The following is a 25630-nucleotide window of genomic DNA, read 5'->3' as shown; positions in this document are numbered from 1 at the left end:
TATTTTTTGGCATGCCACAGCATGCAGGATCTTAGTTTCTGGACTAAGGGATTGAACATGTGCCCCCCCGCCCCCGCCCCCGCAGTGGAAGCCCAGAATCCTAACCGCAGGATCTCTGGGGAATTTCCCATTTGTGTCATATTTTAGATTCCAAGTATAAGTGATATCATATGGTATTTGTCTTTCTCTTTCTTACTTCTCTTAGTATGATAATCTTTAAGTTGTTGCAAATGGTATATATGTATATATATATATATTACATTAAAAAAAAATATTTGGCAGCATGTGAGATCTTAGTTCCCTGACCAGGGATTGGACTCTTGCCCCCTGCTTCAGAAGTTGGGAGTCTTAACCACTGGACCACCAGGGAAATCCCTACCATATTTTTTTATCCATTCATCTATTGATGGATATTTAGATTGCTTTCATGTCTTGGGTATTATAAATAGTGCTGCTATGAACCCAGGGGTGCCTGTATATTTTTTTGTGTGCGGTTTTTTTAATTTGCATGCATCCTTTTGAATTATAGTTTTGTCCATATATATGCCCTGTAGTCAGATTGCTGGATCATATGGCAATTCTGTTTTTAGTTTTTTGAGCACTCTCTATACTGTTCTCCATAGTGGGCGCGCCGATTTACATTCCCACCAATGATGTAGCAGCACACCCTCTCCAGCATTTGTTACTTGTAGACTTTTTTTTGGTAAACTATTTAATGATGACCAGTGACTTTTTAATGATGACCACCACTGACTTTTAAATTTCTGACCACTTCCGAGAGGTGGTACCTCATCGCAGTTTTGATTTGCATTTCTCTAATAGAGTCTGGCGGGCATGATCAAGGGGTCGCAAAGAGTTGGACACGACTTAGAGACTAAACAACAGCATATAATTAGTGATGTTGAGCATCTTTTCATGTGCCTATTGGCTGTCTGTATGTCTTCTGTGGAGAAATGGCTATTTAGGTCTTCTGCCCATTTCTTTTTTTTTTTTTTTTTTGCCCATTTCTTGATTAGGTTTTGTTGTTGTTGTTGTTTTTGTTATTGAGTGTATGAGGTGTTTATATATGTGTGAAAGTGTATGTCTGACTCTTTGTGACCCCATGGACTGTAGCCCAGCAGGCTCCTCTGTTCATGGAATTCTCCAGGCAAGAATACTGGAGTGGGTTACCATGTCCTCCTCCAGGGGATCTTCCCGACCCAGGGATTGAACCCGAGTCTGTTAAGTCTCCTGCATTGACAGGCAGGTTTCTTTACCACCAGTGCCACCTGGGAAGCCTGTGTGTGTGTGTGTGTGTGTGTGTGTATTTTAGAAGTTAAGTTGGGGGCAGAACATTTGAGGAGGATTTCAGATCTCAGGGGAAGGTGGGCCCCAGGGCTCAGTCAAGGCGAGCCTTCCAGATTCTGGTTGAGGGCTCCTCCAGCTCCTCGGAGCAAAGAAGCCGGAGGGGCTGCTGCGGGGCTGCCTCTGCTGGCCTGGCTCTCCTGCGTCTCACTCCTTGGGGTGGGGCCCACTGACTTAGCCCTCCAGGCCTCCAGTTCTGTTTCTCAGCGAGAAATGCTTCAGACCCTGGGAAGATCTGGGAGCAGTGGAGCTGGCAGGAGAGATGGGGCTCTTCAGGGCCCCACCAGGCTTGGGGCGGACTCCTGGGATCTCAAGGAGCAGTGTACAGGGGCAGGGGTCAGCAGGGTCACAGCCGGCAGCTGTCCAGAGACTCCTGAGGGGCCCTGGGCAGCTGCACGATGCTCAGCTGTCAGGAGGGCTCTGGGCTGACAGGAGGAGGAGGGTGGGTCTGGGCGGGGGAGTCTGGAGCTGGCCATGGGCCTGGTGGGCCCAAGAGCAGGCCAGCCCTGAGGCCCCTAGGGCCTTGGCATTTCCAGGAAGACCCAGAGGGAGCAGAGATAGGCCTGGCTGCTCAGGGATAGAAGATCTAGAATGGTGATGTCAAGGAGCCAGAGGCATCCAAATGCCTGAGTGCAGGTGATTAAGGCCCATCCTTTTGACCTCTGGACTTTATGGACAGACAACGTGGCCTGGTGCTGACCTCTCTCTCCCCCAGCTTCTGGTTCTCTGTCCTTTGGTTTGATCCATACTCAGGAGGCGTTTCCCCTCATGGAAGCAAGATGGCTGCAGCAGCTCCACCCTCGTGGCTGTGTCTTTTCTCCTACCTCCAGCAGAAGCCTTGGAGCCATCGTGTTTACCGTGTCTTAGGTTGTGTCTATCCCTGGCCAACCACTGAAGCCAGGGAAATGCAGCGTGCAAGGGAGGAGGGGGAAGTCCCCCCCACGGAAACTGGGGTACTGTTTCTGTAGGAACAGAGGGTGCTGGTGAGGCTCTGTCCTCTGGGTTTTTTTTTTTTTCTTTCTTTTTTGGGCATGTTTGCTGCTGTGTGGGCTTCATTAGCTGCAGCATGCTGGCTCAGTAGTTACGGCGCACGGTCTCAGTGTCCTCTCTACAGCTGGAATCCTGGATCGGGGATCGAATCCATGCCCTCGGCATTGGCAGATGGAGTCATAACCACTGGCCCACCAAGGAAGTCCTGTCCTCTGACAGCTATTACAGTGTCTCCCATCTCTCTCAGCTTCACTTTGCCCTGTGTGGCCCTGCCAGCCCTTTCCTAAGTTACAGGCTGGATGTTGTCTGTCTACTGTAGAAAAGCCTTCAAAGATCCCCTGGGACACACAGAATCTGTCCAAACTCCTTCACAAGTCTAGACTGTTTGAGTCATCTGGCTCTAAAACACGGCTCCAGGTCAATCACTCAGTTCTTCTTTCTTTTCCTTTTTTCCCTTCTCCCTCCCTTCCCTTGTATTCCCTTCCTTCATAAATTTAGAGCCCGGGTGTATACACAAGAGCATTGAGAACACGTTCACACAAAAACTTGTACATGAGTGTTTATAGCAGGACTACTCATAATAGCCCCAAAGTGGAAACAACTCTAATGTCCCTCAGTTGATGAATGGATAAACAAAATACAGCCCACCTGTACAATGGGATGGGGCTTCCCAGCTGGCGCTAGTGGTGAAGAACCCACCTGCCCGTGCAGGAGACCTGAGAGACTTGGGTTTGACCTCTGGGTCGGGAAGATCCATCGGAGGAGGGGATGGCAACCTACTCCAGGATTCTTGCCTGGAGAATCCCATGGACAGAGGAGCCTGGTGGGCTACAGCCCACAGGGTTGCAAAGAGTTGGGCACAACTGAGATGACTTAGCACGCATGCACATACAACGGAATAGTATTCAGCCATAAAAAGAAATGAAGCGCTGACGATGCTACAACTTGGGTGAACATCGAGAACATTATGTTACGTGAAAGAAATCAGACACCATAGTGCACACTGGTATGATGCCATTTATTCGATATGCCTGGAAGAGGCAAACCCATGGAGACAGAAAGCAGATTGGCGTTTGCCAGGGGATGGGAGTGGGCTGGAGGTGGTGAGTAACTGCTAGTGGGTACGGGGTTTATTTTGGGTGATGAAAATATTCTAGAAGTAGTGGTGATGTTTGTACAACTTTGTGAATGTACTAAAACCCACTAAATTATATGCACTGAAGTGGTGAAGTTTGGGAATTCCCTGGCTGTCCAATGGTTAGGACTTGGTGCATCCACTTCCGTGCTGGGGCCCCTGGTTCCATCCCTGATTGATTAGAGCTAAGATTCTACAAGCCCCATGACAAAAAAAAAAAAAAGATCTGTTACAATTATAAATTATTTGAGTTTTCTGTACTGACAATCTGAACGAACTTTTTGGCCAACCAATATCTCAGTAATTTAAAAAAAAAAAGTCTTCCTCTACCCCCCACCAGTCAAGGTTTTTCTCATCTACTTACAGGGTTCTTTGGGGGAGAGGCCACGTGTGTCCCGCCAGGACTGGCTCTCAGGTGGCTCAGCCAGGAGCCCCAGGGTCAGGGGAAAGGAAGTATGTATCAAACAGAGAAGTGAAAAATCAGCCCAAATGGCTATTCCCAGCACCAGGGGAAGCAGCAAGGCTGGGCTGAGCTGGCCTGGATGGGTGACCCTGAGCCAAGGGAAAGGAAACACTGAGGTTGAAATGGCCGCAGGAGGCAGGAAGGGTGGATGGCAGAGGAGAAGTCACGGCCCTGCCCAGGTCCTCACCCCCCAGGACCTCCAACCCCCAGAACCCCCAGCTTCCTGGTTGGTATACACTTGGGGTCCCAGACACAGAGCGATGAGGGGCTTTTGTTCCCTTGGCAGCTCTCCCTTGACCTTCCTTGATACAGAGCCTGAGCCTAAAGGGTGGCTGAGCAGGGGCTAAAGGAGGCTGGGCAGGCCCCTGGGCCGGCGGGTGAGAGGGCTGGGGACCCTGCCAAGGGCAAGGCTGGGGCATCAAGGCGTGGAAGGCAAACGTGGTCCGAGTGCAGTACTTCGCTTCTTCAGAACCACCTGCTTCACCCTTGGGCTTATGTCTCAAGGGCCTGGGGCATGACCTGGACCAGGGAAGATGCCACCAAAGCAGGTTCTGGAGCAGGTAGGTCCCAGGAGTCCAGGCCCAGCTGGACTCCTCTGCTTCTCCCACCCCCGTCACCAAGGGCCCGCCACCCCTCAGAGCCTTAGAGTCATGAGTGAGAGGAATGAGGCTTAAGGAAACTGCTGAGCCAGCTAGAGGGGGCCGAGCAGTCGGCTGGCAGTCGCTGGGCACTGACTTCCTGCCGAGAGCAAGGGAAGTTTCTGGCGTGGGGGGCGCGTGTCTGCCAGACCTGTCTGAATCTGGGGTTCTCATCCTGCTTTTTCTGTTTGTTTTCAATGCCTGCCTAGGTCCTCCCAGAATGCTGCCCAGTCACACGACTTGTATCCAGGCAACGGGCTCTTGTTCCAGTTCATGCCAGCTCCAGCTTTCTCCCCCCACCTGCCCTGCACGTGCTTCCCTCCTCCACCCCCACCAGGATACAGGTATTGTCTCCCCTCTGTTAACCACCCCCATCCCACTGGGATCTCTGGACCGTCCTTGCTAAATGGGCACATTACCATTCCCCACATGGCTTCTCCAGCAGCAATGTGGAAACCATTGCCAGGGTTATGGCACCCTGGGAGCCACACGTAGCTCATATGATCAGGGTCGTTTTGTTTATTGTGGCCAAAGGCTTGTCATCTTCCCAGGGAAGGGTTTTCCAAGGTGGGGGCGGGATGGGTTTTTAGCTGACGTTTGGCTCGGTAAAATGCAAATAACATTCTTGAGCTGCAGCAATTCTATGGGGTTGTGGAAGAGGGGCCTGGGCTCCAAGAATGCCAGGTCTGGAGGCTGATAAGTCACGGTGGCCTTCTGGACCATGGTTGGGTACTTCACGTGTGGGGAACCCCGGGGAGGAGTGAAAACCAGCCTCCCCAACCCCCACAGGTGGGGCTGGTCTCTGATTGGGGTCCTCAGAGGAGGCGCCTGTAAAACGAATGCAATGGAACAGCCGCTGCTTGTTTGCAAAAGGAGACCGGTTCTGCCCAAGCCTGGTCAGATCTGTTGATTCCACTTCACCGGGGAGGCAAAAGTTGGACACAGTTAGGTTACCTATTTATCTCTGACTCAAGGCATTGGCCCTTGGCCTGGCAGCTGGGGGTTTCCAGCCGTGGCTCTGGAGTCTGAGGCAGGACGGCCACCAGCTGAGAACAGAAACCCACTCCTCACTTAGCAGCAACAGCCTCTTGCCAGGTGCTGGGACCCCCAGGGGTGGGGACGTGGCGGGGGCCCTGGAGGGCCTGGCCTTGTCCGAGCATTCTGGGCTGGAGGCGAGACCTGGGCAGCGGTGCAACTCGGCCGAGCCTGCGCAAGGGGATCTGACTCTGACGCAGCTCTGGGAGGCACCCCTCCAGATGCAGCGGTCGGGCTGGGACCACGTTGGGCCTGAGAGGACCGCGCCTGGCAGGCCCAGCATACAGCCAGCTGCACACTCCTTGGCCGAGCCCAGCGCCTCCTCAGCACAGAGGCCATGGGGGCCTCAGAGGGTCAGAGCTGGGGCTGGGCGGAAACCCAGCGTGACAGACGCTCTGCTTCTCTGGACAGAGGTCAAGGAGGCAACATTCTTTGTTCACTACCAGGAAAAAGAAGGAGCAGAAGACAGATTCAATGCAGAAGTTACAGAATTTATTCTATTTCTCCCAAAGTTGTTTTTGTGTGACTCATACACGAAATCGTAAAGCCTTGACCTTCCTGAGCATGGTGCACGCACAGCCAGTTCTCTCTGGACTCTTGAGTGTCCAGGAAGAAACAACAGTTTTCTTCCAGAGAAGCTGGACTCAGGGATGGGGACCAGCTGCCTGAGGCCTTCCTACAGGGCCCCTGCTCCTTCCACGGGTGGGATCTCATCAGAGGGCTACTCCCAGGCCCGCCTGTGAGGCCTGCGCAACAGGGCTGACGAAGGACGGCGGCTCAGATCCTGACCACCTGGGCGGCAGCACACGGACTCTGCCGCCCCCCGCTGCCCGCGGTCTGCCTCCTGAGGTAGAGTCGGCCAAAGGTGCCCCCAACCTGCCCTTTGGTGAGGCGCCCCGGGTTCACACAGACGCAGCCGAGGATGTCCTGGAGGGGAGGAAAGAGTGACTATGGGTCTGGAAAGGCTGAAACCATGGGCACGGATGTGAAGAAGCTGGACTCATCTAAGGGTTCAGCCCCAGAGGATGTTACAGAAACTGGAAACGAAGGCAAAGGAAAACCATCTTCGGTCCAATATGTTAATTTATTACTAGAAAACTCTGAGTTCCTCTTGTGTCTCCAAAACAAAATGAAGAAGGTGACTCAGCCAATTCCCAAACGTGGAGACAGACTTGCTCTATTGGTTTCACAGCGTGAAAGAAGGTTTACCCCCGGAGGTCGGACTGGCTCTGGTTTGGCAAGAGGAGGTTGATGGGGTAGATTCCCCCCCAAGGGCCCGAACCTGAATGTGCCCCAGAGCTGCTGGGAGCTCACCTCAGAATTCGGGGAGGGGACAGGCAAACCCAGGTCACCCGAGGTGGCTGTGGGTGAGAGCCATGGTTAGAGGGCCTTCCTAGCTGCCTCCGGGCCTCCCAGGCTGGGCTGCCTGAGCGCCATGCTGCAGGTGGGATGGGGTGGTTGGCGGCAGGCAGCAAGGGAGCGTCACTTACTTAAGCACTATACGAACAGATTTGTTTTCTCCTCCCCGCTCCTGCAAAGGAACGAGGCCACTGTCCCCACCAGCAGACCCGAGAGGAGTAGGTGCCGGGGGTCCAGAAAGGAACTGGTTCTGGCATTGCTGGGAAATGGCTGAGTTCAAACCCACCTTCACGAAGTATCTCAGCTCTGACGGGGCTATGAAGACGTCAGGGGTGACGGGCAGCTGAGCGTAGAGGTAGAAGTTCTCGTAGTCGATGGCCACGTCCTCCTGGGGCGGGTAGAGCGGGTAGTAGCTGCAGAGAGGAGAGAGTGTCAGCAGCAGCGGCCTCGGGAGACGTCCCCAGACGGCCTCCTTCTCTGCCGCTGGCTTCCAGGCTGTCACACCCTGCCTCTCCCTTCCCTCTGTATTTAGGGGACAGAACAGGCCTGTCATGCCAGGAGGGAGCTCTCTGGTGGGGCCTGGGGAAGGCTGCTGTTGTTGTTCAGTTGCTGAGTCGTGTCTGACTCTTTGCGACTCCATGGACTGCAGCCAGCCAGGCTTCCCTGTCCTTCACCATCTCCAGGACTTTGCTCAAACTCATGTCAACTGAGTCAGTGATGCCATCCAACCCTCTTACTCTCTGTTGCCCCTTTTCCTTCTGCCCTCAATCTCTCCCAGCATCAGGGTCTTTCCATCAGGTGGCCTGGCCAAAGGATTGGAACTTCAGCTTCAGCATTAGTCCTTCCAATGAATATTCAGGGTTGATTTCCTCTAGGATTGACTGGTTTGATCTTGCTGTCCATGGGGTTGCAAAGAGTTGGACACGACTGAGCCACTTTCACTTCCATGGGGAAGGTTCTTGAGGTCAAATCTGTCCGAGCTCTGTGACTCCAAAGCATTCCGGGCACGGGCAGATGCCCCACAGGGCGGGCTCACCTCCGCTGGGTCAGGATGTGTTTAAGAATTCGGCTGAACCGGTCTGAAGTTCCAGAAGAACTGAAGAAGGAAGAAAAGCAAGAAACGGAAAGTGGAAACTTGTTTCTCGGCACCTGCTTCTCTTCGGGGAGGATTTCTTAAACTAGAGAGAAGCGATGTGGCCAAGGTGTGTGACAGGAAGTTGCCTCTGAGGAAGTTTAAAGACGTGTCTGTAAACAGCTCAGTCTGTTGAGCAGGACACTGGGTCGAGACGGGGAAGAGCGGGAACGCCTTGTGATCAGGGCCCAGGCAGGCCGTCGCCAGCCCCACACCGTGCGAGAGCACGTGGGGTCTGCCCCTCGAGGACCCAGCTGTAGCTGGGTGACCCTTGCACCTCCAACCAGAGCCAACCTGCACACACCCATCTCGCCTAACACATGAATGGCTCCACACTCCTTCCCATCACAGGTGATGGAAGAACTGAACCGCTGAGTTTCGGCTCAACAGACCCGGTAGCGTCTGATTCCCTGCAGAGTAATACCTTGTTCTGGGAGGGGGAATACCCTCCAGGGTAAATACAGTCACCCCACGTGCACGGACAGCTTGTTTAGGTCACACAGGTGGCAAAGGAAGCAAAGTCGATGAATGTCTATGACTAGAAATTAAGGGCAAAGATAGGATGGAAGGGGCCCTGCAGGGCCTCAAACACTGTAGACAAATGGTGATAGACACGTGTGTCCCGCCGCCCCCTTTGGGTGCAGAGAAACTCAGCGGCCAAAGGGTTTAGCAGAAAGTGCTGCTCTAGGGACCGCCCATTCGAGACTGCCCAGCAGGCCTTTGGCCAAGGACAGGACCAGGGTCCAGAGGGCCAGCAACTGCCCGCGGAACTGGAACCCCCTTCTCACCTACTGATCTCCTCGGCCCCCATGTGGAACAGCAGGTCGGTGGACGTCAAACCAAAGGTCACTCCGTTTATGGAGAGGGTGCAGGGCTCGGACACGAGCCGCACTCGCTGCAACGAGACAGGCAGGGCAGGTGTTAGTGCGCCGAAGTTAGAAACTTCTCCTCTGGGCAAGTGGGGGGTCCACAGGGCTGGGGAGACCACAGGAAGTCCACCACGCAGTACATAACACATGTGCTTGTGATAAAGAGAAGCTGAGAGTCAGGTGCTCCACCTCCCCACCCTCCACTTCCAGATGGAGCTGGGTGGTCGCCGCCGGCACGCTGCATTCGGCTGCCTGCTGTTAAGGAGAGGAAGCGTGTACCTTTTTGTCCTCTCGAAGCAGGTCGGAGCAGCTGAAGGGAGGCTGTGGGTACACGGGCTCGTGGTGCACATCTCTCAGCGATGGAACGAAGATGAGGTGGGAGCCAGAGCTGGTTTGCAAAAAACAAAACAAGACAAAACAGGTCAGGAGAAGGAAAATGACACAGCTTATAGCCGGGTGACAGATTCCAAGTGTCAGGGCCTCAGACAAGGGCCTGCTTCCGAGGGGGATGCTCGGAATGGAGCTCTTCCACGAGAAGGGGGTGCTGTTCCCCATGGGGTACTGGGTGTGAGACACGGTCTGTTCTATCACACGACCATCTCGACGAGCTCAGGACATGCTTTCTCACAGCTCCGTGTCATATTCTACTGAGAGAGGAAGAGGACGACCAGTAGAAAAAGGGAAGACGAGACAGAGACCTAGAGAATCAGGAAAGACAAGGACGTGACTAGAAATCCTCAGAGCCCAGATGGCGCAGTGGTAAAGAATCTGCCTGCGATGTAGGAGACCCGGGTTCGATTCCTGGGTTGGGAAGATCCCCTGGAGAAGGGAATGGCAACCCACTCTAGTATTCTTGTCTGGAGAATTCCATGGACAGAGGAGCCTGGGGGGCTGAAGTCCATGGGTTTGGAGGGTCGGACACAGCTGACTGATACATCTTCACTTTCCTCAGACCAAGAGCTGAAGCCAAAGTTCTGACTCTTCACGCTGGGTGAACGGATGTGGCTTTTAGGTGTCCCGTTGCCTCCCTGACTGGGGGCTCTTCCCTTGGGAGGGACCAGGCAGGCAGACTGGATCCAGGAGCGGGAGAAACAGGGCATTCTCCCAGAGCCCATGCCCCCTCCCTGCCCCTCCGCCTCACACAGGGAATCAGTGCTGGTTTTCACTCCTCAGCTGAGTGTCTGACAAACATGAAAGATATATCTAACAGCAACAGTAAAAGCAGAGATGACAGATCTCCCCTCTGGCGGAGGTTATAACACAGAAGTGAAGAAAAGCCCTGTAACTCTAGGGGCCGACGCTTTATCCTCTCCAGCCACACCAGAGAAGAAAAGGGAAAGAACCCGCCTCCTTGACTCCCTCGCTGTCCTTGGCAGGGGGGCCTGTGGCGGAAGGTGTTATTTTGGAGGCATGTCTAACATCCGCTGGGCTTCTCTGGTGGCTCAGTGGTGAAGAATCCACTTGCCAAGCAGGAGATTCGGGCTCGATCCCTGTGCATGCTCAGCTGCTCAGTCGTGTCGGACTCTTTGTGACCCCACGGACTGTAGCCCGCCAGTTTCCTCTGTCTATGGGATTTCCCAGGCAAGAATACTAGAGCGGGTTGCCATTTCCTATTCCAGGGGATCTACCCTACCAGGGATTGAACCTGCCTCTCTTGCGTCTCCAGTATTCTTGCCTGGGGAATCCCATGGACACAGGAGCCCGGCAGGCTACAGTCCATGGGATCACAAGAGTCGTTAACAACTTAGCCACTAAACAACAAACAACACCCACCACTAGCTTTCACTTCTAGCGCCCTCTCTTGCTTAAGACGAGATGGCTTCCCAAAGGTGGGTATAGGCAGGTACCCACCTGTGCAGGTATACAGACACAGCTGCCTCTCACATGGGATAAAGGTGCTGGTGATGTTCATACATGTGCCACTTGTTTATTGTACCTGCTCAAAGCGTGAGCCGATACTTCTGCAGCGGAAAATCTGAACCTCGAGACCAAAGGTACTCAGCAAATTAGTTACTGTTCCTTTGCCACTGAAAAGTTCCCTGTGATTATCCAAGACTACCAATTTGGGCGCTGAAGCCTGGCAAACGAGCGGGGGGGTGGTCTGGAGGGGACAGTGTGTGTTCCAGACCCCCGGGGCTCAGTCTGTGATGGACACAAAGAACCAAGAAATGCAGCCGGCCGCTGTTATGACGCGGACTTGCTCTGTTTCCTCGCAGGAGCTGGCAGAGCAACAGTTAAGGAGGAAACGGGCCTCCTGCTCTGGGTTATACACGCGTTGTAGGGGGAGGGATCCGAGAGAAAATTCCAACTATGCTGAGCATTGCGCAACTTCACACATCGTGGTGGGCCGGGCCTCGCAGCCGCTCCCTCAAGCTCCGGGGCTCTGCTGGGCTCCCGGGAGGGAGGCAGCGCTTCCTCACAGGCTCTGGTTTTCACTGATAAATGGGCTCAATGCTCTGCGCTGCTGACCTCTCAGAGTAAAAATAAATCCCCCCAAAGAGGGCCACTTTTATACTGTTTGGGGAGGGTGGCAGCCCCTCTCCCTGAGGCGCACTCTGGCTGCAGATGAAAGTGCCTGGTGGTGCTGGGAGCTCACCCCCAGGGCAACAATGCCCGGTCTGTTCTTTGTGTGGCACTGCTGTCAATACCACATGGGGTGAGGAACCAAAAACAGAACCCCATCTCAAATGGAAAGCACCCGGCTGGCGTGCGGGGCGGTCCCCTCCTATCCCGGAGGGGACCCGAGGGCTGACAAAACAGGGACACCAGGCCTGCCCCTGTTTTTCAGGGATTTATCTCCTGAGGAGCCTCCAGGTCTGACAAACTCATTCAGGGTCCCAAACAACCCTGGGGGTGCAGAGGGAAGACACCTGCCGTGTCACTTGCAGTGGGGGAGGGAGAAGGGAGCGGCAGGCCCAGCTGTAGGCTGTCACACCGCACGATCCGAGCCCCTCGACTCTGGGGTCGGTTGGGGTTTTCCCCCAGTCTGAGAGGCCTACCCTGCTGGGACGAGAAGGTAGAATGACAGCTAATCATTGCTGGGATCAGTTCTCACCGCCAAGGGCAGAAGACTATACATCTAGTTTCAAAAACCACCCTTGTTCCAGACGCATTTTACACTTAGCCTCAGGAATGTTTGTTTTCGATGAGCTCAGCTCCTGGCAGGCAGATCCCCAGAGGAGATCCACCACCAAGAGCAGCTTCTCTCGAACCCGGGCACTGGAGGGGAGCGACAGGAAATGGGGGTGTCAGCTTCCAGAAAAACTTTCTACTTCTGGCTTAGGCTCTTCCTGGAATAGCGGCTTTTCTCTCAAATTAGAACTGCCCAGCCCTCATCACCGCTATGACCTTTCCCAGTCCCGTCACTCCAGTCCGTGGCAAGGGTTCAAAATCCCCACCCTCATGCGTCCCCACCCACGTACGAGCTGTCGCGGGGTGCCGTGCACCAGGGAAGCACTGACTCGGGAAAGGACTTGGGCTCACCCTCCAACTCTCACTCACAGGAGATGTTAGGCCCCCTGGGACTCTGCGCTGTAAGCCATCAGTCTCTGGCCCCACCCTGGGAAGATTCCCAGGGAACATGAATTTCTACAAAAGGGAGTGAGAAAAGGAAGGAAATACAGAAAGAGCCAGGGAAGAGCGAAAGTCTGGGCAGCCTTGTCCTTTCAAATGTGTTTATCTTTGTGTTTTACAAAGATGCCTCTTCACTCAGGGTCAGCGCACTTGAAGTTCAAGGGTTCTAGCTGATCTCTGCAGTTCAAAAGGATATAAGGATGGGAATTACCAGGACTTTTGAATGGTTTCAGTTTCTTAACGGGAAGCCCTGGAGAAACTCAGGAAATGTAAGGTTCTGCCCAGTATTTTGAATGCTGACCTTCGTGTTCCTTCAATAATTGTTCGGAGACATTGCTTGAAAACATCTTCAAACGAGCTTGTCAGCAGACAGCTCTGCAAGAAAAGAAAGATTTACAGGGTGAACTTTTGGTGTCTATTCACTTGTTGAGTGCTGGTTAGACAGCCCTCGGGGCAGATGCTGGGTGAGGAGCTGAAGGAGATGCAAAGATACACAAGACAAAGGTCTCTGTCCTTTCAAGAACTGAGTCTAGTTGGGAGCAGGCAAGGAGGTCAGGAAGAATCAGTCCTGATGGTGAGCCGAGGGGAGGAGTAGGAAGAAGAGAGCTTTGAAGCCTTTGCTGTGGCTGGTAAACCTCCTGAGAGGGCTTCCCTGCTGGCCCAGCAGTAAAGAATTCATCTGTCAATGCAGGAGATCCCTAGTCTGGGAAGATCCCACATGCCGAGGAGCAGCTGAGCCTGTGTGCCACAACTACTGAGCCTGTGCTTTTAGAGTCCAGGAACTGCAACGGCTGAGCCCATCTGCCACAACCACTAAAGCCTGCATGCCCGAGCGTCCGTGCTCCGCAACGAGAAGCCACTGCAATGAGACGCCTGCACACTGAAAGTGAAGAGTAGCCCCTGCTTGCCCCAACTAGAGAAAAGCTCGCACTGCAGTGAAGACCCAGCAGTTGAAAATTAAAAAAACAAAACAAAGAAACCCCTCCAGAAGGGCCATTTGTGTTTTAAGTTCAAAGGACAGTGACACTCAGGGCCCAGAGCCGTCGCAGCCAGGAGAGGGGTTTCACAGGCACAGCTCCGGGCGACCATGGGCACCTCCCCCACCTTCCTGCCCCAGAGCCACACGGGTACACGAAGGGGACCAGGACTCAGACATCTGCATCCCCTCCTCCACCCGCCCCCGCTTCCAGATGGCTCTGTATTCTGGTGAAATGAAGCCCTCACATTCAGTACCTTTATTAAACTTGCCCTGCAATAATGTTTTTCTGATCAGCCACAGGGATTCATTTAGGCTTTTACAGAAGCAGGATAAACTCCAAGAAATGAAAGTAACAGTGAGGCCTTGACTGAATGCGAGTACCCAGTTTCTCCCTGACTCCAGCCCCAGCCACTTACCTCAACCTGTTCATGCTTAGCATCCAGGAAAGGTCCAAACTGCAGATCAGCCCGAAGTGGAGAAACGAAGGTACCAAAAGAACACATCAGAACTGCACGTGCCTCTGAGTACCCTCACATACCCGATCCTAGCAGTTCTCTGCCCAGGGTCCACCTCTCCCTCCAAGGCTGCCTGTACAGCCTGGGACACTGGCAGATGGGTGGGGGTGGTGCCCAGCCAATATCACAGGCAGAAGGACACAGCCTCCTGGATGGACAGGCACACTGGGCCATCACTGGCTGCTTTGCCTCCTATAATACTGGGCTTTTGTTCCCCCTTCAACCCAGCAAGGGCAATCTACCTCCAAGGAGCAGTACTCTGAGCTTTCAAAAGAGATGAGTTCACAAATGGGAGTAATTAGACAAGAGGTGAAATACTGAAAAATCAGTGCAGGTGGCAAAACACCCTGGGCTTTTGGATTAAGACCATGCACACAGAGGGACTTCCCTGGTGGGCCAGTGGCTAAGACTCTGCTCCCAACGCAGGGGGCCCGAGTTCCATCCCTGGTCAGGGAACTAGATCTCACAGGCAGCAGCTAAAGATCCTGCATGCTGCGATGAAGATCAAAGACCCCACGCACCACAACTAAGACCTGGTGCAGCCAGATAAATAAACATTAAAACAAACAAAAACCCGCACACCTCGCCAAAGAGGGAGACCAAGAACTCAGAAATACTTTTGAGGAGGAGAGTTTGACACTCTTCCTAAAAATTTAGAACCTCATCAGACCTTTTTCTAAGATTACCCCCACCCCATTCTTCCTTCAGTGCCTCCCTAGGTGACCTGTCCCCGGAGGGGCCCTACCAGGATGCAGACGTCCGGTCGATCGCGGTTGATGATGGTGATCAGGTCGAGCAGGGGGTCAAAGGTGATGCTGTCAGATGTGGTGTATGGCCCACAGGCCACCAGGACCATGAACTGCTCAGAATCTAAGCCAGAAAGGATTGTTAAGGTGTTGATGACAAGACGCTGGGATGGTGGGAGAAAGGACAATGAGGGCAAGATGCCTTGGGACTCAATTAAGAGTCTCACACGTGCAACTCTGGGAATTGAAAGGAATAAGCCCTCACTCTACCCTCAAAGAGCCCTCCATGAGCTGCACACAGCCAAGTGCGCCAGCAAACAGGACTCCAGAGATGATGGGAGGAAAGTGGGGGTCATAAGAGAATTGATCAAAGTGACATTTGCTTACGTGCTTTTTCTCTTAACTTCTTTTTTGGTGGTAAAATTCATACAACACAAAACTCAACTTTTTTGGGGGGCGGGGGAGACGTGCTGCGTGGCTTTCAGGACCTTAGTTTCCTGACCAGGGATCGAACCTGTGCCCTCAGCAGTGAAAACTCGGAGTGTAACTGCTGGACCACCAGGGAAATTCCTCCTGATCATAGCCATGTTTAAGTCAACATTTCAGTGGTATTAGATAAATCCATAATGTGGCATAATTGTCACCACCTTCCATCTCCACAACTCTATCTTGTAAAAACGAAACTCCGTACCCGTTAAACGCTAACTCCCTGCTCCCCCTCCCCCAGTCCCTGGCAACCACCTCTATGATTCTGACGGTTCTAGGAACCTCATCTAAGGGGAATCATATGGTATTTGTCTTTTTGTGACTTTGTTTACCCTTGAAAGTAGAGTTTTTCAGGAGCCAGGGCAAGGCGGGTCCCCAGCAGCACTGAGGTTTGCAAGCTCAGTGGGAGGGACCATCAGTGGTGACAGCAGCTGGAGAATTTGGTACATCGAGGGGTCCAGGAAGACAAGCTAGGGGGCAAGGCTTGGGACGGAAGACTCTCGTGTTATGGGGTGCAGTGCCTTGTTTCAGGGTGCCCTTTTCCTCAAAGCATCTGCTTTCCTTTTAGAGAATCGCCTTGGCATCCATAAGGTCCCCTCCCCCGCACCCTCTGTCCTATGGAGATGTAAGTTAGGTGCACCGTCCTCCCCAGCCAAAGAGCAGGCATGCACCGGCTTAAGCCATTCACTCTCTCCTCTGGATTCCAGAATCTCAAGGTGAACTATCCAAGGACAGAAAAAAGACTGGCACTGACCCACCCAGCTGAGGTGCTTGGTCAGCACAGCCCAGGACTCCCTGCTACCTGGACACCTGGCGTTACTGAGCCGTGATCCGGGCTGTAAGCCTGTTCCAGCCATTTGTCTGGTCTGTGTGCTACCTGAATTTCCCCTAACAAATTCTCTTAAGTTAGTCTGAACCAAGTTCTGTAGCTTACAACAACAAATCCAATGATCCTGGACTTCTTAACAGGCAGCTTTATTAGCTTCCTATGGTTTTAGTAACAAACTACCACAAACTTGGTGGCTTAAAACAATACGCATTTGTTATCTTACAGTCCAAGAGGTCGCAGGTCCTAAAATCAAGGTGTGGGCAGGGCAGCATTCCTTCTGGAGGCTCTGGGGAGAATCCTTTCCCAGCCCTTTCTAGCTTCCAGAGGCTGCCTGCATCCTTGGCCCACAGCCCCTCCTCCATCTTCAAAGAGAGAACCTGACATGTCCGTCTCTCCCGCCTTCTCCCGCCCTTCCTTATAAGGACTCTTGTGATTACACTGAGCCCACCTAGACAATCCCCATCTCGAGAGCCTTAACTTAAGTCACACCTGCGAAGTCCCTTCTGCCATATAAAGTAATATGTTCAGGAATATATTCCAGGAATGAGGGCCACTGTTCCTCGAGCGTGGCAGTAACTGAACTGAGACGGAGAATTCAAGGAGGAGAGCAATACTGGTGCTGTGAAGAGGGGAGGAGACAAAGCTACATTCAGTTCCGAGGAGCCCAGGGGACGCCAGCCCCAGGTAGACGGTGAGTGCCCGACGGACAGGTCCATGTTGTATTCCGTGTCTCCACACCCAGGTGTTGAGCCCAACACCTCGCTCACAAAATGTCTATTAACAACTTTTTCAGGGACTTCCAGCAGTTAAGATTTTGCCCTCCCAATGCAGGAAGTCCAGGTTCGATCCCTGGTCAGGGAACTAGAGTCTGCATCCCACACTGCAGACCCAATGCAGCCGAATAAATAAATAAAAATAAATGACTATTAACAAAACCAAACCAACTTATTCAACTGCTTCCAAAGATTTCCCTGGCACAGCTCTGGCTCCGGGCAGTTCAGCCCTGTCTATTCCCTTTGTTACCTGAACTTGATTCAATACCAGCGCTCTAGCTTCCATAAACACTTACTTCCTGAGAGAATGTGCAATGTCATAAACTCCTAAATCTTGCTCCCAATTCCAGGCCGCCTCTAAGAATGACCTCACACAATATTAACGTGGAGGGGGTGTTCACAATACAGCTAGCATCAGCTATCTCCCTGCTAATCCTCAACAGCCTACTGCTCTGCTTACAAAAATGCTTGGAATTGTTATGAAGCCAAGTTTACTGAAATGTTCATCTTTTCTCATCTAGGTTAGCTAGGCTTCCTGAGAAATGTGTCTAATTTTTAAATACAGTTTTCTTTTTGGAATAACTTTAGAATTGTAGAAATGCCCCAAACAGAGTCCAGAGTTCCTGTATGTACACCTTTTACCCAGCAACCACAAATGCTAACATCTTACATAACTAGGGTACATTCATCAAAACGAAGGCATTAATACTGGTATGTTACTGTTAGCTTGTGACTTTATAAATGTCACTGGTTTTTCCACTAATGTCCCCTTTCCTTGTCCAGGATATCACATGGCATTTAAAGGAATTCTTTCTCAAATCGGTGCTCTTTACCCTGTTCTTGTTTTCTCCTTTTCTTCTCCCTCCCCTTTCATTTTTTGGCCGCACGGCACGCAAGATCTTTCCCAACCAGGAATAGAACCTGTGCCCCTGCACTGGGAGCTTGGGGTCCTAACCACTGGATGGCCAGGGAATTCCACTGTTTTCTTTTTCAAAGCAACCTTCAAACACCTGTTAAACATTAGTCTTGAAATGACAGCTCTTGTGGAATCAGAGCACAGGAGGTACGGCGACCAAGCCACAGAGGCTCAGAGCCCTGGCCGTCCACAAAGGGCCTGTGAACCCATGAATCTGCGGTCGCCCTTGGAGCTCCAGAATGGTTCTCTCAGCTTCTGAAGCTTTCCCAGGGCCAGAGGAACTGTGCTCCAGACCCTGGCCCACCCCTCTCCACCCGCACTGTTGGCAAAATACCCTTGGAAGTCTAGCTCACCTCCATCCTCTTCATTGGGCTGATGGAACGGGAGCGGCACACCCTTCAAACAGGAGAGAAAACTGTGGTGAGGTTTTGCCCCAGGCTCCGCTTCTGGTCAGGAACAGGGTGGGCACTGAACGGGGGCTTGTTTGTGGGTGTCTTGCTCCTTGGAGCTAAAAGCCCACAGAGTTGATGAAAGTGAAAGGCGCTCAGTCGTGTCTGACTCTTTGAGACCCCATGGACTACAGAGTCCGTGGAATTCTCCAGGCCTGAATACTGGAGTGGGTAACTTTCCCTTCTCTAGATCTTCCCAACCCAGGGATCGAACCCAGGTCTCCAGCATTGCAGGTGGATTCTTCACCAGCAGAGCCACCAGGCAAGTCCAAGAATACTGTGTGGGTAGCTTATCCCTTCTCCAGCTGAGCTTCCCAACCCAGGAATTGAACCGGGGTCTCCTGCATTGCAAGTGGACTCTTTAGCAGCTGAGCTACCAGGGAAGACCACAGAGTTGATGACCCTTCCCTTTTTCTTTACTGCTCAGAGTGGCCAAGACACCTGGTAGCATGAGGTCACGGCTAAACTCAAAAAACACCCAGGAAAGAGCAGGAGCAAAACGGGCGACTGCAGGATGGGTATCCTGCCTGGGAGGACACGTGCTGCTACTTCTTCCATGTCCCCTGGAAGTTGGCAGAGGATTACTGCAGGAGCAGGGGCTGCTAAGCTACGGGCGAATCTAGCTACCGCCTGTTGCTGTAAGTAAACCTTCACTGGCACACAGCCACGCTCTTTGGATAATGGGTTGTTCGTGCCTGCTTTTGTGCTATGATGGCAGAGTTGACATCGTATGAAGACCAGGTCTGTGGAGTCTGAAATATGTATTGTCTGGCCCTTTGGGGAGCAGTTTGCTAAGCCCTGACCTAGAGGTAGGTCGTACTCTACAGAGAATTGAGAAGCGAATCAACAGGCCTTTATAGAGGACGGGCTCCAAGATGGAGAAGAGCCCACACACTGTACCTCGTAGAGTCTGGTGGCAACGAGTTTTCTACCCGTGGTGTTGATTCCTTCCATGACCACCACCTGAAAGGCAGGCAGCAGACAGACATGATCAACAGGAGGTCTGGGATAAGCTATTGTCATAGAGTTACAAGTACTGTCCAGCCACTCTCATTCTGTAATTGTAAACTTGGGGGTGTTTGTCTAGAAAACAAATGAAGGGGGTTATATTAGTGTAATAATCATTATGCTTTACATGGTGATCTCATTTTTACAACATTCCTATAAGGTGAGAATTATCATTTCCATTTCACAGATCAGGACACTCTGGGTTTGGGAGGTTAAGTAACATCGCCATAGTCATCCGCCCTGCGGGGTGGAGCTGGGGTTGAAATCTGGCAGCAGATCCCAGAGCCAAGGTCGCAGCACACAGGGGATCGGAACCCCCACACTGGCGTCCACTCCGGCGCCTGAGCTCCAGTTACACCTCTTGGCATCAGAGGTCAAAAGTGTGGGGCACCTGGCCACAGTCCACTACACACACCAGGAGCACATAGCATAGCCGCACCCAGAGGGGAGACACGCCCCTGATCTCACCTGTCCAGGAAATAGAGAATATTCTTTGAGCTCAGATAGATCCACTGGAATCTGAGTGCCTGAGGAATGTTCCAGATCTCCCTCCAGAATCACCGACTTGTGGTTCAGCTTCCCGTTGCTGTCACAGCCGATCTGGCCTAGCAGGGTAACGGGCTCCTACCGAGACACACAGGAGAACAACAGTCTTTGGGACACAGGAGCTTAAAATCTGGTCTGCACGATGGAGAGCAAAACAGACATCGAACAACAGCACTCATGTTCTGGGCGGCGGATCACTTTGAGCCCGAGATGACCACAAGTATCATCACTGGCTCCCGGGGTGAAAGGACCCTTAAAGGGCATCTAGCCTGCCCACCATCTAATGCCTCAGTCCCTCTAAGTGGCTGTCTGACACAGCATCTCCAGTGAAGGGGAACTTGCCCCCAAGCCCACTGTCCCCACCAGCAGCCCACTCACCACATCTCTCTCTCTCTTTTTTTAAGTTCCAGCAGCTTATCGCTACCAACCCATCCATCTCCCTCCACCTTCCTCAGGCATGCGTGCTCAGTCATGTAAACCCATGGACTGCAGCCCGCCAGGCTCCTCCGTCCATGGACTTTTCCAGGCAAGAATACTGGAGTGGGTTGCCATTTCTTTCTTCACACATCTCCTGAATAACTGTTAATGACAGCTCTGGTTTACTGGGCTCACTAAACACCAGGCACCGTTCTAAAGGCTTACATGTATCAACTCACTTAACTCTCACAATAACCGTGAGGTGGATATTATTATTGCATCCATACTAGAGATGAGAAAAACCAGCAGCAGAAAGGTTAGATAATTTAATCAAGGTCAAACAGTGGGCAAAGTGTGGGTTTGAAGCCCAGATGTTTGGCTCCAGGGCCATATCCTTTAACCACACACCATACCGCCTTGTAACAGGAAGTTCTTCATTAAACTGAGCTGAAATTCCTCTCTCGGTGGCTTCCTCTATCCTGTTCTCACTCCCGGGGGCAAACCGAGGAAGTCTAATCTTTCCCCAAGAGATCGTACAACCCAGCCTCCCCTCCACTATTTCCTCCCAACTCCCCCAAATCTTCCTTATATGACATGGTTTTGCATATCTTCCCCAGCTGGCCATTCTCCTCTGAATGCAAATATGTGACAGAGGCCCCGTAAAGAAACTCTGAGAACACATCTCCCCTTAAAGTACACGCTAGAGAGAAAGCACTGTGCACGAGCCAGATTAAACTATGACGCAGACGCTGTTCATAGTACTTGATCCCTGATGACAGAGACCAAAGAAGGGGAAAGACCATGAGTCACTGTTTCTGGAAATCCTCACTTTGCTGCTGTTCTCATATCCTGACACTTGAATGCTTAAGGCCCTCAATCTTGTTTACATGCAAGACTCTAACTCAAGCGCAAAGAAAACGACTTAATCTGGTCACAAAACCAGGCAGCACTTACAACCCATTTTACCAAATTCATCCAAGGTAGATGTTCTAACTAGAAGGTAGACAGTTAGTGAAAAGGAAGCCAGAGGCTGACTTTTCATCATTGATTTAATAAAACAATATCCATCAGAAAAGACTATTAGAACAACTCTTACCTGTGCTGGGACTAGAATGGGAGCAAAAGCCTCAATCTTGTAATGTTCCTTGAGTTCACTGCCAAGTTCTTCTATCTTACAGGTCAGAACTGAAATCCCAGAGGGAAAAAGCATGTTTAAGACATTTTACTTGCCAAGCAGAGAAAACATAGCACCTTGTAAAACATTAAAGTCAGTCATTTTACAGAAGCAGGCAGGCAGCCGAGGACACCAGCCGGTCTGTAAGTTTCTCAAGCCCGAGCCAATTGCCCGATATTTGGTTGCTGAACCCGGCCTTCCATTTGGCCATGGTGGGGGGAGGGAGGGGGTCACGGATGAGGTCACAGTCCCAAGGTCAGCCTGGCTCCCTCCCCACCCTCCCTCTTACTCAGGTGGTCAGGGGGGTTTCAGGGAAGCCAAGAACAACCCGAAGAGCCTTCCAGTCTTTCCAAGGAAGAAGCCATAAATGTCTCCGCTTCCTTTAACACTGTAATTGGCTTCCTTTACACAGTTCAAGCGGCTGTTACTGGGAAATGGTTATGTGCTTTTTCTTAGCAAAGTGATTGTGATTCGGGAGAATTATTGAGAGTGGTCATCTTATATCTGTTTCCTAATAGGGGTGCCCAGAGGACATCTATCAATCAAAGGCAACCTTGAACTTGTTCTACCAGCCTAGCTGATACTTTGTTACTGATTCAAGCCCTTCCAGGTGTCAAAGGGAAAAACAAATACCTTCTCGAATGTCTGGGAGCTTCTGAAACATGTATTTGTAGCTCCGGGTGAGCGGCTCTGGATGTCCCAAGACCTTCAGGCTGAGGTGACTAGTTCCTCCACTCCCGGACCAAGACACGCCCTGTGCCGAGCCAAAGGAGGTAACCACTTCTCCCCGGTTACTTCTTGAGCTGTATTTCTGAGGGGGAGTAGCACTGATTGGAAGCAAAAGACATCAACGTTACCGCGTTCATATCTAAAAGGAGAGAGGAGTCTAAGATGAGGCTACCTCTTGGAAATTTGGGATTGGAGGCATGCCAGCCTGGCCTCACATTTTATAAATCTAATCAGCTTAATGGGGTTGGACATTCTGGACCTTTAAGGAATTTCAGGAATGAGGGGGGTTGAGGAATACCAAACGTGTTTAGAAAAGCTTAGACACAGAGACGCAGTTTAAAAGGTCTTCCCCTGGCTTAAAACTAACAAAGTAAAAGAAAACCCAAACTCTGAATTGATTAAAGAGCCAGTTTCGAGTACTATTTTCTTTCTTATGAATTTTTAGCACTTGTTAGAATATCATCGGAGCCTGGAACTGTGGATAAGTCAAAAGCTGCTCTGTGTACACATAACCCCTCATGATATAGTTCAAGGCAGAAACAGTAACAAAATGAAGTTAAATGAAAGGGAATCAGCTTTCCCCAGGATCTCTGGAGGTGGACAGGTAATGAATTCTGTCAGCTAGTGAACAAACACTCCCATTCTCCAAGTCTCAATCGGCAAGTTCTCGTATTTCTCCTCATTCGCTGATAAATTCCACCTCCGAGGACACACAGTGTTGCTGATCTGCTTAGAGGACAGCGAGGTCTTCTAACCCTTTGGTTGTGAACAGTGCACCAAGAGGCCTGCTTACAACAGGCTTCATTTAATGCCCTGAAACCCTGCGGGAACCAGTTCTACATAGGCACTGTTACAGTGGGTGCTGCCAGTTCCTCCTTTCCACAGAGGCTGCAGCAAACGAGCTTGACTAATGACCTCTGTCTCCAGTGCTGCCTCCACCTGAATAATTTAGAAGTTACTTTCATAAATTACGAAGCCAGTTTCTGATGTCAGCTTTACTGGCATGCGTTACAGAATGACGAGGCAGGGCATCTCAGCTGCGCCAAGCTCCTCCCTGCGAAGCTCTGTGCGGCACACATTACAGCCGGCCCTTTAACCCAGGGAGATGCTCACGCGGGGTTTGTTGCAAACAGATCTGCAAGTTTCAAAGTCTTGCTGTTGAGAGAACAGAACTGCTGCCATGGTGCTGGCACCTACGAGAACCACTCTGTAACCAGCCATCTCTGTGCATCCAAAGATGCCCTTCTAAGTCTACACAGTTCTATTCGGAAGCCAGGGTGAAAACTCCTGAAAGCAGGAGTGGGCCACACTAAAGTCAAATCCGCCCTCAGGATCCAACTACCTTTCAGGGGACTTCCCCGGTGGTCCAGGGCCTAAGACTCTGTGCTCCCAATGCAGGGGGCCCGGGGTTCAACCGCTGGTTGGGGAACTAGATCCTGTAGGCTGCAACCAAGAGTCCACATGCCACAACTAAAGATTCCATGTGCCACAGCTACGACTGCTGCTGCTGTTGCTAAGTTGCTTCAGTTGTATCCGACTCTTAGCGACCCCATGGACTGCAGCCTACCAGGCTCCTCCATCCATTGGGGTTTTCCAGGCAAGAGTACTGGAGTGGGTTGCCACTGCCTTCTCTAACAAAGACTAGGCCGAGCCAAATAAATAAATTAAAAAATTGAAGAAAAAAAGAAGAATCTGACCCCGTTCTGATCTTGAACAATGCTAGCACTCCCTTTCTTTCTTTCGTGTGTTTTGGCCCTACCAAGTGGCTTGTGGGATCTTAGTTCCCTGACAGGGATCAAACCTGGGACTACGGCAGTGAAAGTGCCGAGTTCTAACCACTGGACTCCCAGGGAGGTCCCTACCACCTCCTTTCTGATGTGACAGAAAGTCTTAGGTTGGCAAGTCTTAAGCTCTGCTTGGTCTAGAAGTGACTCCTGGCAGCCAGTCTCGCCCTAACTGGCTCACGCCACCGTTCCTTTGCCCCATCCCGATGCGGCAGCACCTAAAGCCCTTTCTTCTCCTCAGCAGAGCTCCCACTACGGAATTCTCTCATGGAACACGTGTCATTTATGGATTTCCAAAAGTCACACGTGAACCCTGTGGATTTATGTGCAGAAGTGGCAGCAGGGATAAAATACCAATGAAGTTGGGGTAGGTTCAGGGACAAGAAAACTCTCAGCAACTAGCTGTAACCTGAGTGAGGAACAAAGGACAGGTTACGCAACATTATGAACAAAGATATGTGCTTTTCTTTTTAAAAAATAAATACCTAAAAAAAAAGAAGAAAGAAAGAAACCCAACAACACATGAACTAACAGAAGCAGGTGGAAACCTATTAGCCTCCTCCTGGCAAGAGACTCGCAGGCTCCCCAACTTCTGAATAGACAGGTTGTTTTTGGTAGGAGGTATCAGGTTCTGAGCTAGGAAATGAGCCCTAGAAAAGAGGGTGGAAAGTGAGTTTCCTTAACTACCAGTAAGAAACAGTAACTTTCCACACAGGATGAGGGCGGGGAGGGGAGGGAGCAGTCGGTCTTCCAGCCAGTCGACTGCAGAGGGAAACGTCCACCTCTCTTCCTTAAGTCAGGTTGTAGTGTCAGCCTCTACCAGGTAACCAGAGAGAGGGGAGGGCGGGCCTGTTGCCTGACAGCTTAATTATCAGAATCCATACCTTGGAGAGAAACTCGATGGTGAGAGGAGCTGATGGGGGCTCCGAGCAGACACACTTCTTTTTGTGAGGGGGGTTTCTGGGGTGGTGATAGTTCGCTTCTGAGAACCCTAGAAGCAAAGCAGGAGAAGGGCGCAGTTACTCTAGACTCGGGTTGCTAAGTGAAGCACGCATATCCTTAGGAAGAAAGGGGGGACGTGCCAGGATAAAGGGCACAGACCACACAGGGCTGGGTTTCTTCTGAAGGCCCCATCTTTCAAGCAGAATCTCAGACTTTAGCAACTGTAATACAGTCCTCGGCAGTACGCTGTCTCCATTCGGGAGGCAACTGAGAAACAAATGCCAACAACATCCCCCGACAGGACTGCCAAGCAGGCGATCTGTCCTGTCAAATCGCTCGCGTGTTCATTTTCCTTCCCCACCTCTCTGCTTTAGCACAGCTGGGAGTTTGGCTACACACATAGTTTTAACCTGCACGGACACATTTTCCTGTCAAGGGATGGGACCATGTTACTATTTATCCTGGCAAAGTCTACCACACATTTTCAGAATTAAAGAAGGGAGTGACTCCAGGCAGATAACACGGGTGAGCTCATACTTGGAGAGTATTTAGCACACGCCTCACTGATGGTCAGTTTTGTTTTCTGGGTGGTTTTGCTCATCAAGAAGAATCCAAAGAGATGCCTGGAGTGGAGAGTGAAACCGGCAAATCCCGAGATCCCTTGCTCCCCAGAGTCTGGGACAACGGACTGTGGCTGAGCAAAGACAAAATCCTCAGCTGGAGGGAAACCAGGCAGCCGGCTAGTTGGCTGGCGTTCCCCTGCCCTTGGGCTCCTCCTGGCTGCGGGTTTAGGTTATGC

At 51.6% G+C, this 25630-nt stretch overlaps 1 protein-coding gene and 1 long non-coding RNA gene across 5 annotated transcripts in view; one reads left to right on the top strand and one right to left on the bottom strand.

The window, feature by feature from the left end:
* LOC138427146 (uncharacterized) overlaps window positions 1-18869 on the top strand; it is a 29944-nt gene extending 11075 nt beyond the window's left edge. Inside the window, exons 2-4 of the long non-coding RNA XR_011251924.1 lie at window positions 4780-4914; window positions 16635-16784; window positions 18659-18869. This is a non-coding gene — a long non-coding RNA (uncharacterized lncRNA). The remainder of the gene's footprint in view (window positions 1-4779; window positions 4915-16634; window positions 16785-18658) is intronic.
* The window catches only part of POLA2 (DNA polymerase alpha 2, accessory subunit), a 28029-nt gene continuing 8474 nt past the window's right edge, over window positions 6076-25630 (bottom strand). For 3 of the 4 annotated variants that reach the window (XM_069566448.1, XM_069566447.1, XM_069566446.1), the window contains 14 exons: window positions 24774-24880; window positions 22010-22203; window positions 21299-21387; window positions 19708-19863; window positions 19132-19194; window positions 18136-18178; window positions 14778-14902; window positions 13934-13972; window positions 12840-12913; window positions 9245-9353; window positions 8885-8991; window positions 8001-8060; window positions 7251-7377; window positions 6076-6532 (listed from right to left, as the gene is read on the bottom strand). In XM_069566448.1, the coding sequence (XP_069422549.1) occupies window positions 6383-6532; window positions 7251-7377; window positions 8001-8060; window positions 8885-8991; window positions 9245-9353; window positions 12840-12913; window positions 13934-13972; window positions 14778-14902; window positions 18136-18178; window positions 19132-19194; window positions 19708-19863; window positions 21299-21387; window positions 22010-22203; window positions 24774-24880 (1443 nt within the window). In that variant the 3' untranslated portion in view covers window positions 6076-6382. Of the gene's footprint in view, window positions 6533-6670; window positions 6967-7095; window positions 7378-8000; window positions 8061-8884; window positions 8992-9244; window positions 9354-12839; window positions 12914-13933; window positions 13973-14777; window positions 14903-18135; window positions 18179-19131; window positions 19195-19707; window positions 19864-21298; window positions 21388-22009; window positions 22204-24773; window positions 24881-25630 lie in introns of those variants that run through there. The other variant, XM_069566445.1, reaches the window with a different exon arrangement.

This window comes from Ovis canadensis, chromosome 21 (genome assembly GCF_042477335.2).
Source record: "Ovis canadensis isolate MfBH-ARS-UI-01 breed Bighorn chromosome 21, ARS-UI_OviCan_v2, whole genome shotgun sequence".
In the NCBI taxonomy this organism is placed as follows: domain Eukaryota; kingdom Metazoa; phylum Chordata; class Mammalia; order Artiodactyla; family Bovidae; genus Ovis; species Ovis canadensis.
Note: the sequence above shows the minus strand (reverse complement) of the source record. Positions and strands in the feature narration are given on the sequence as shown.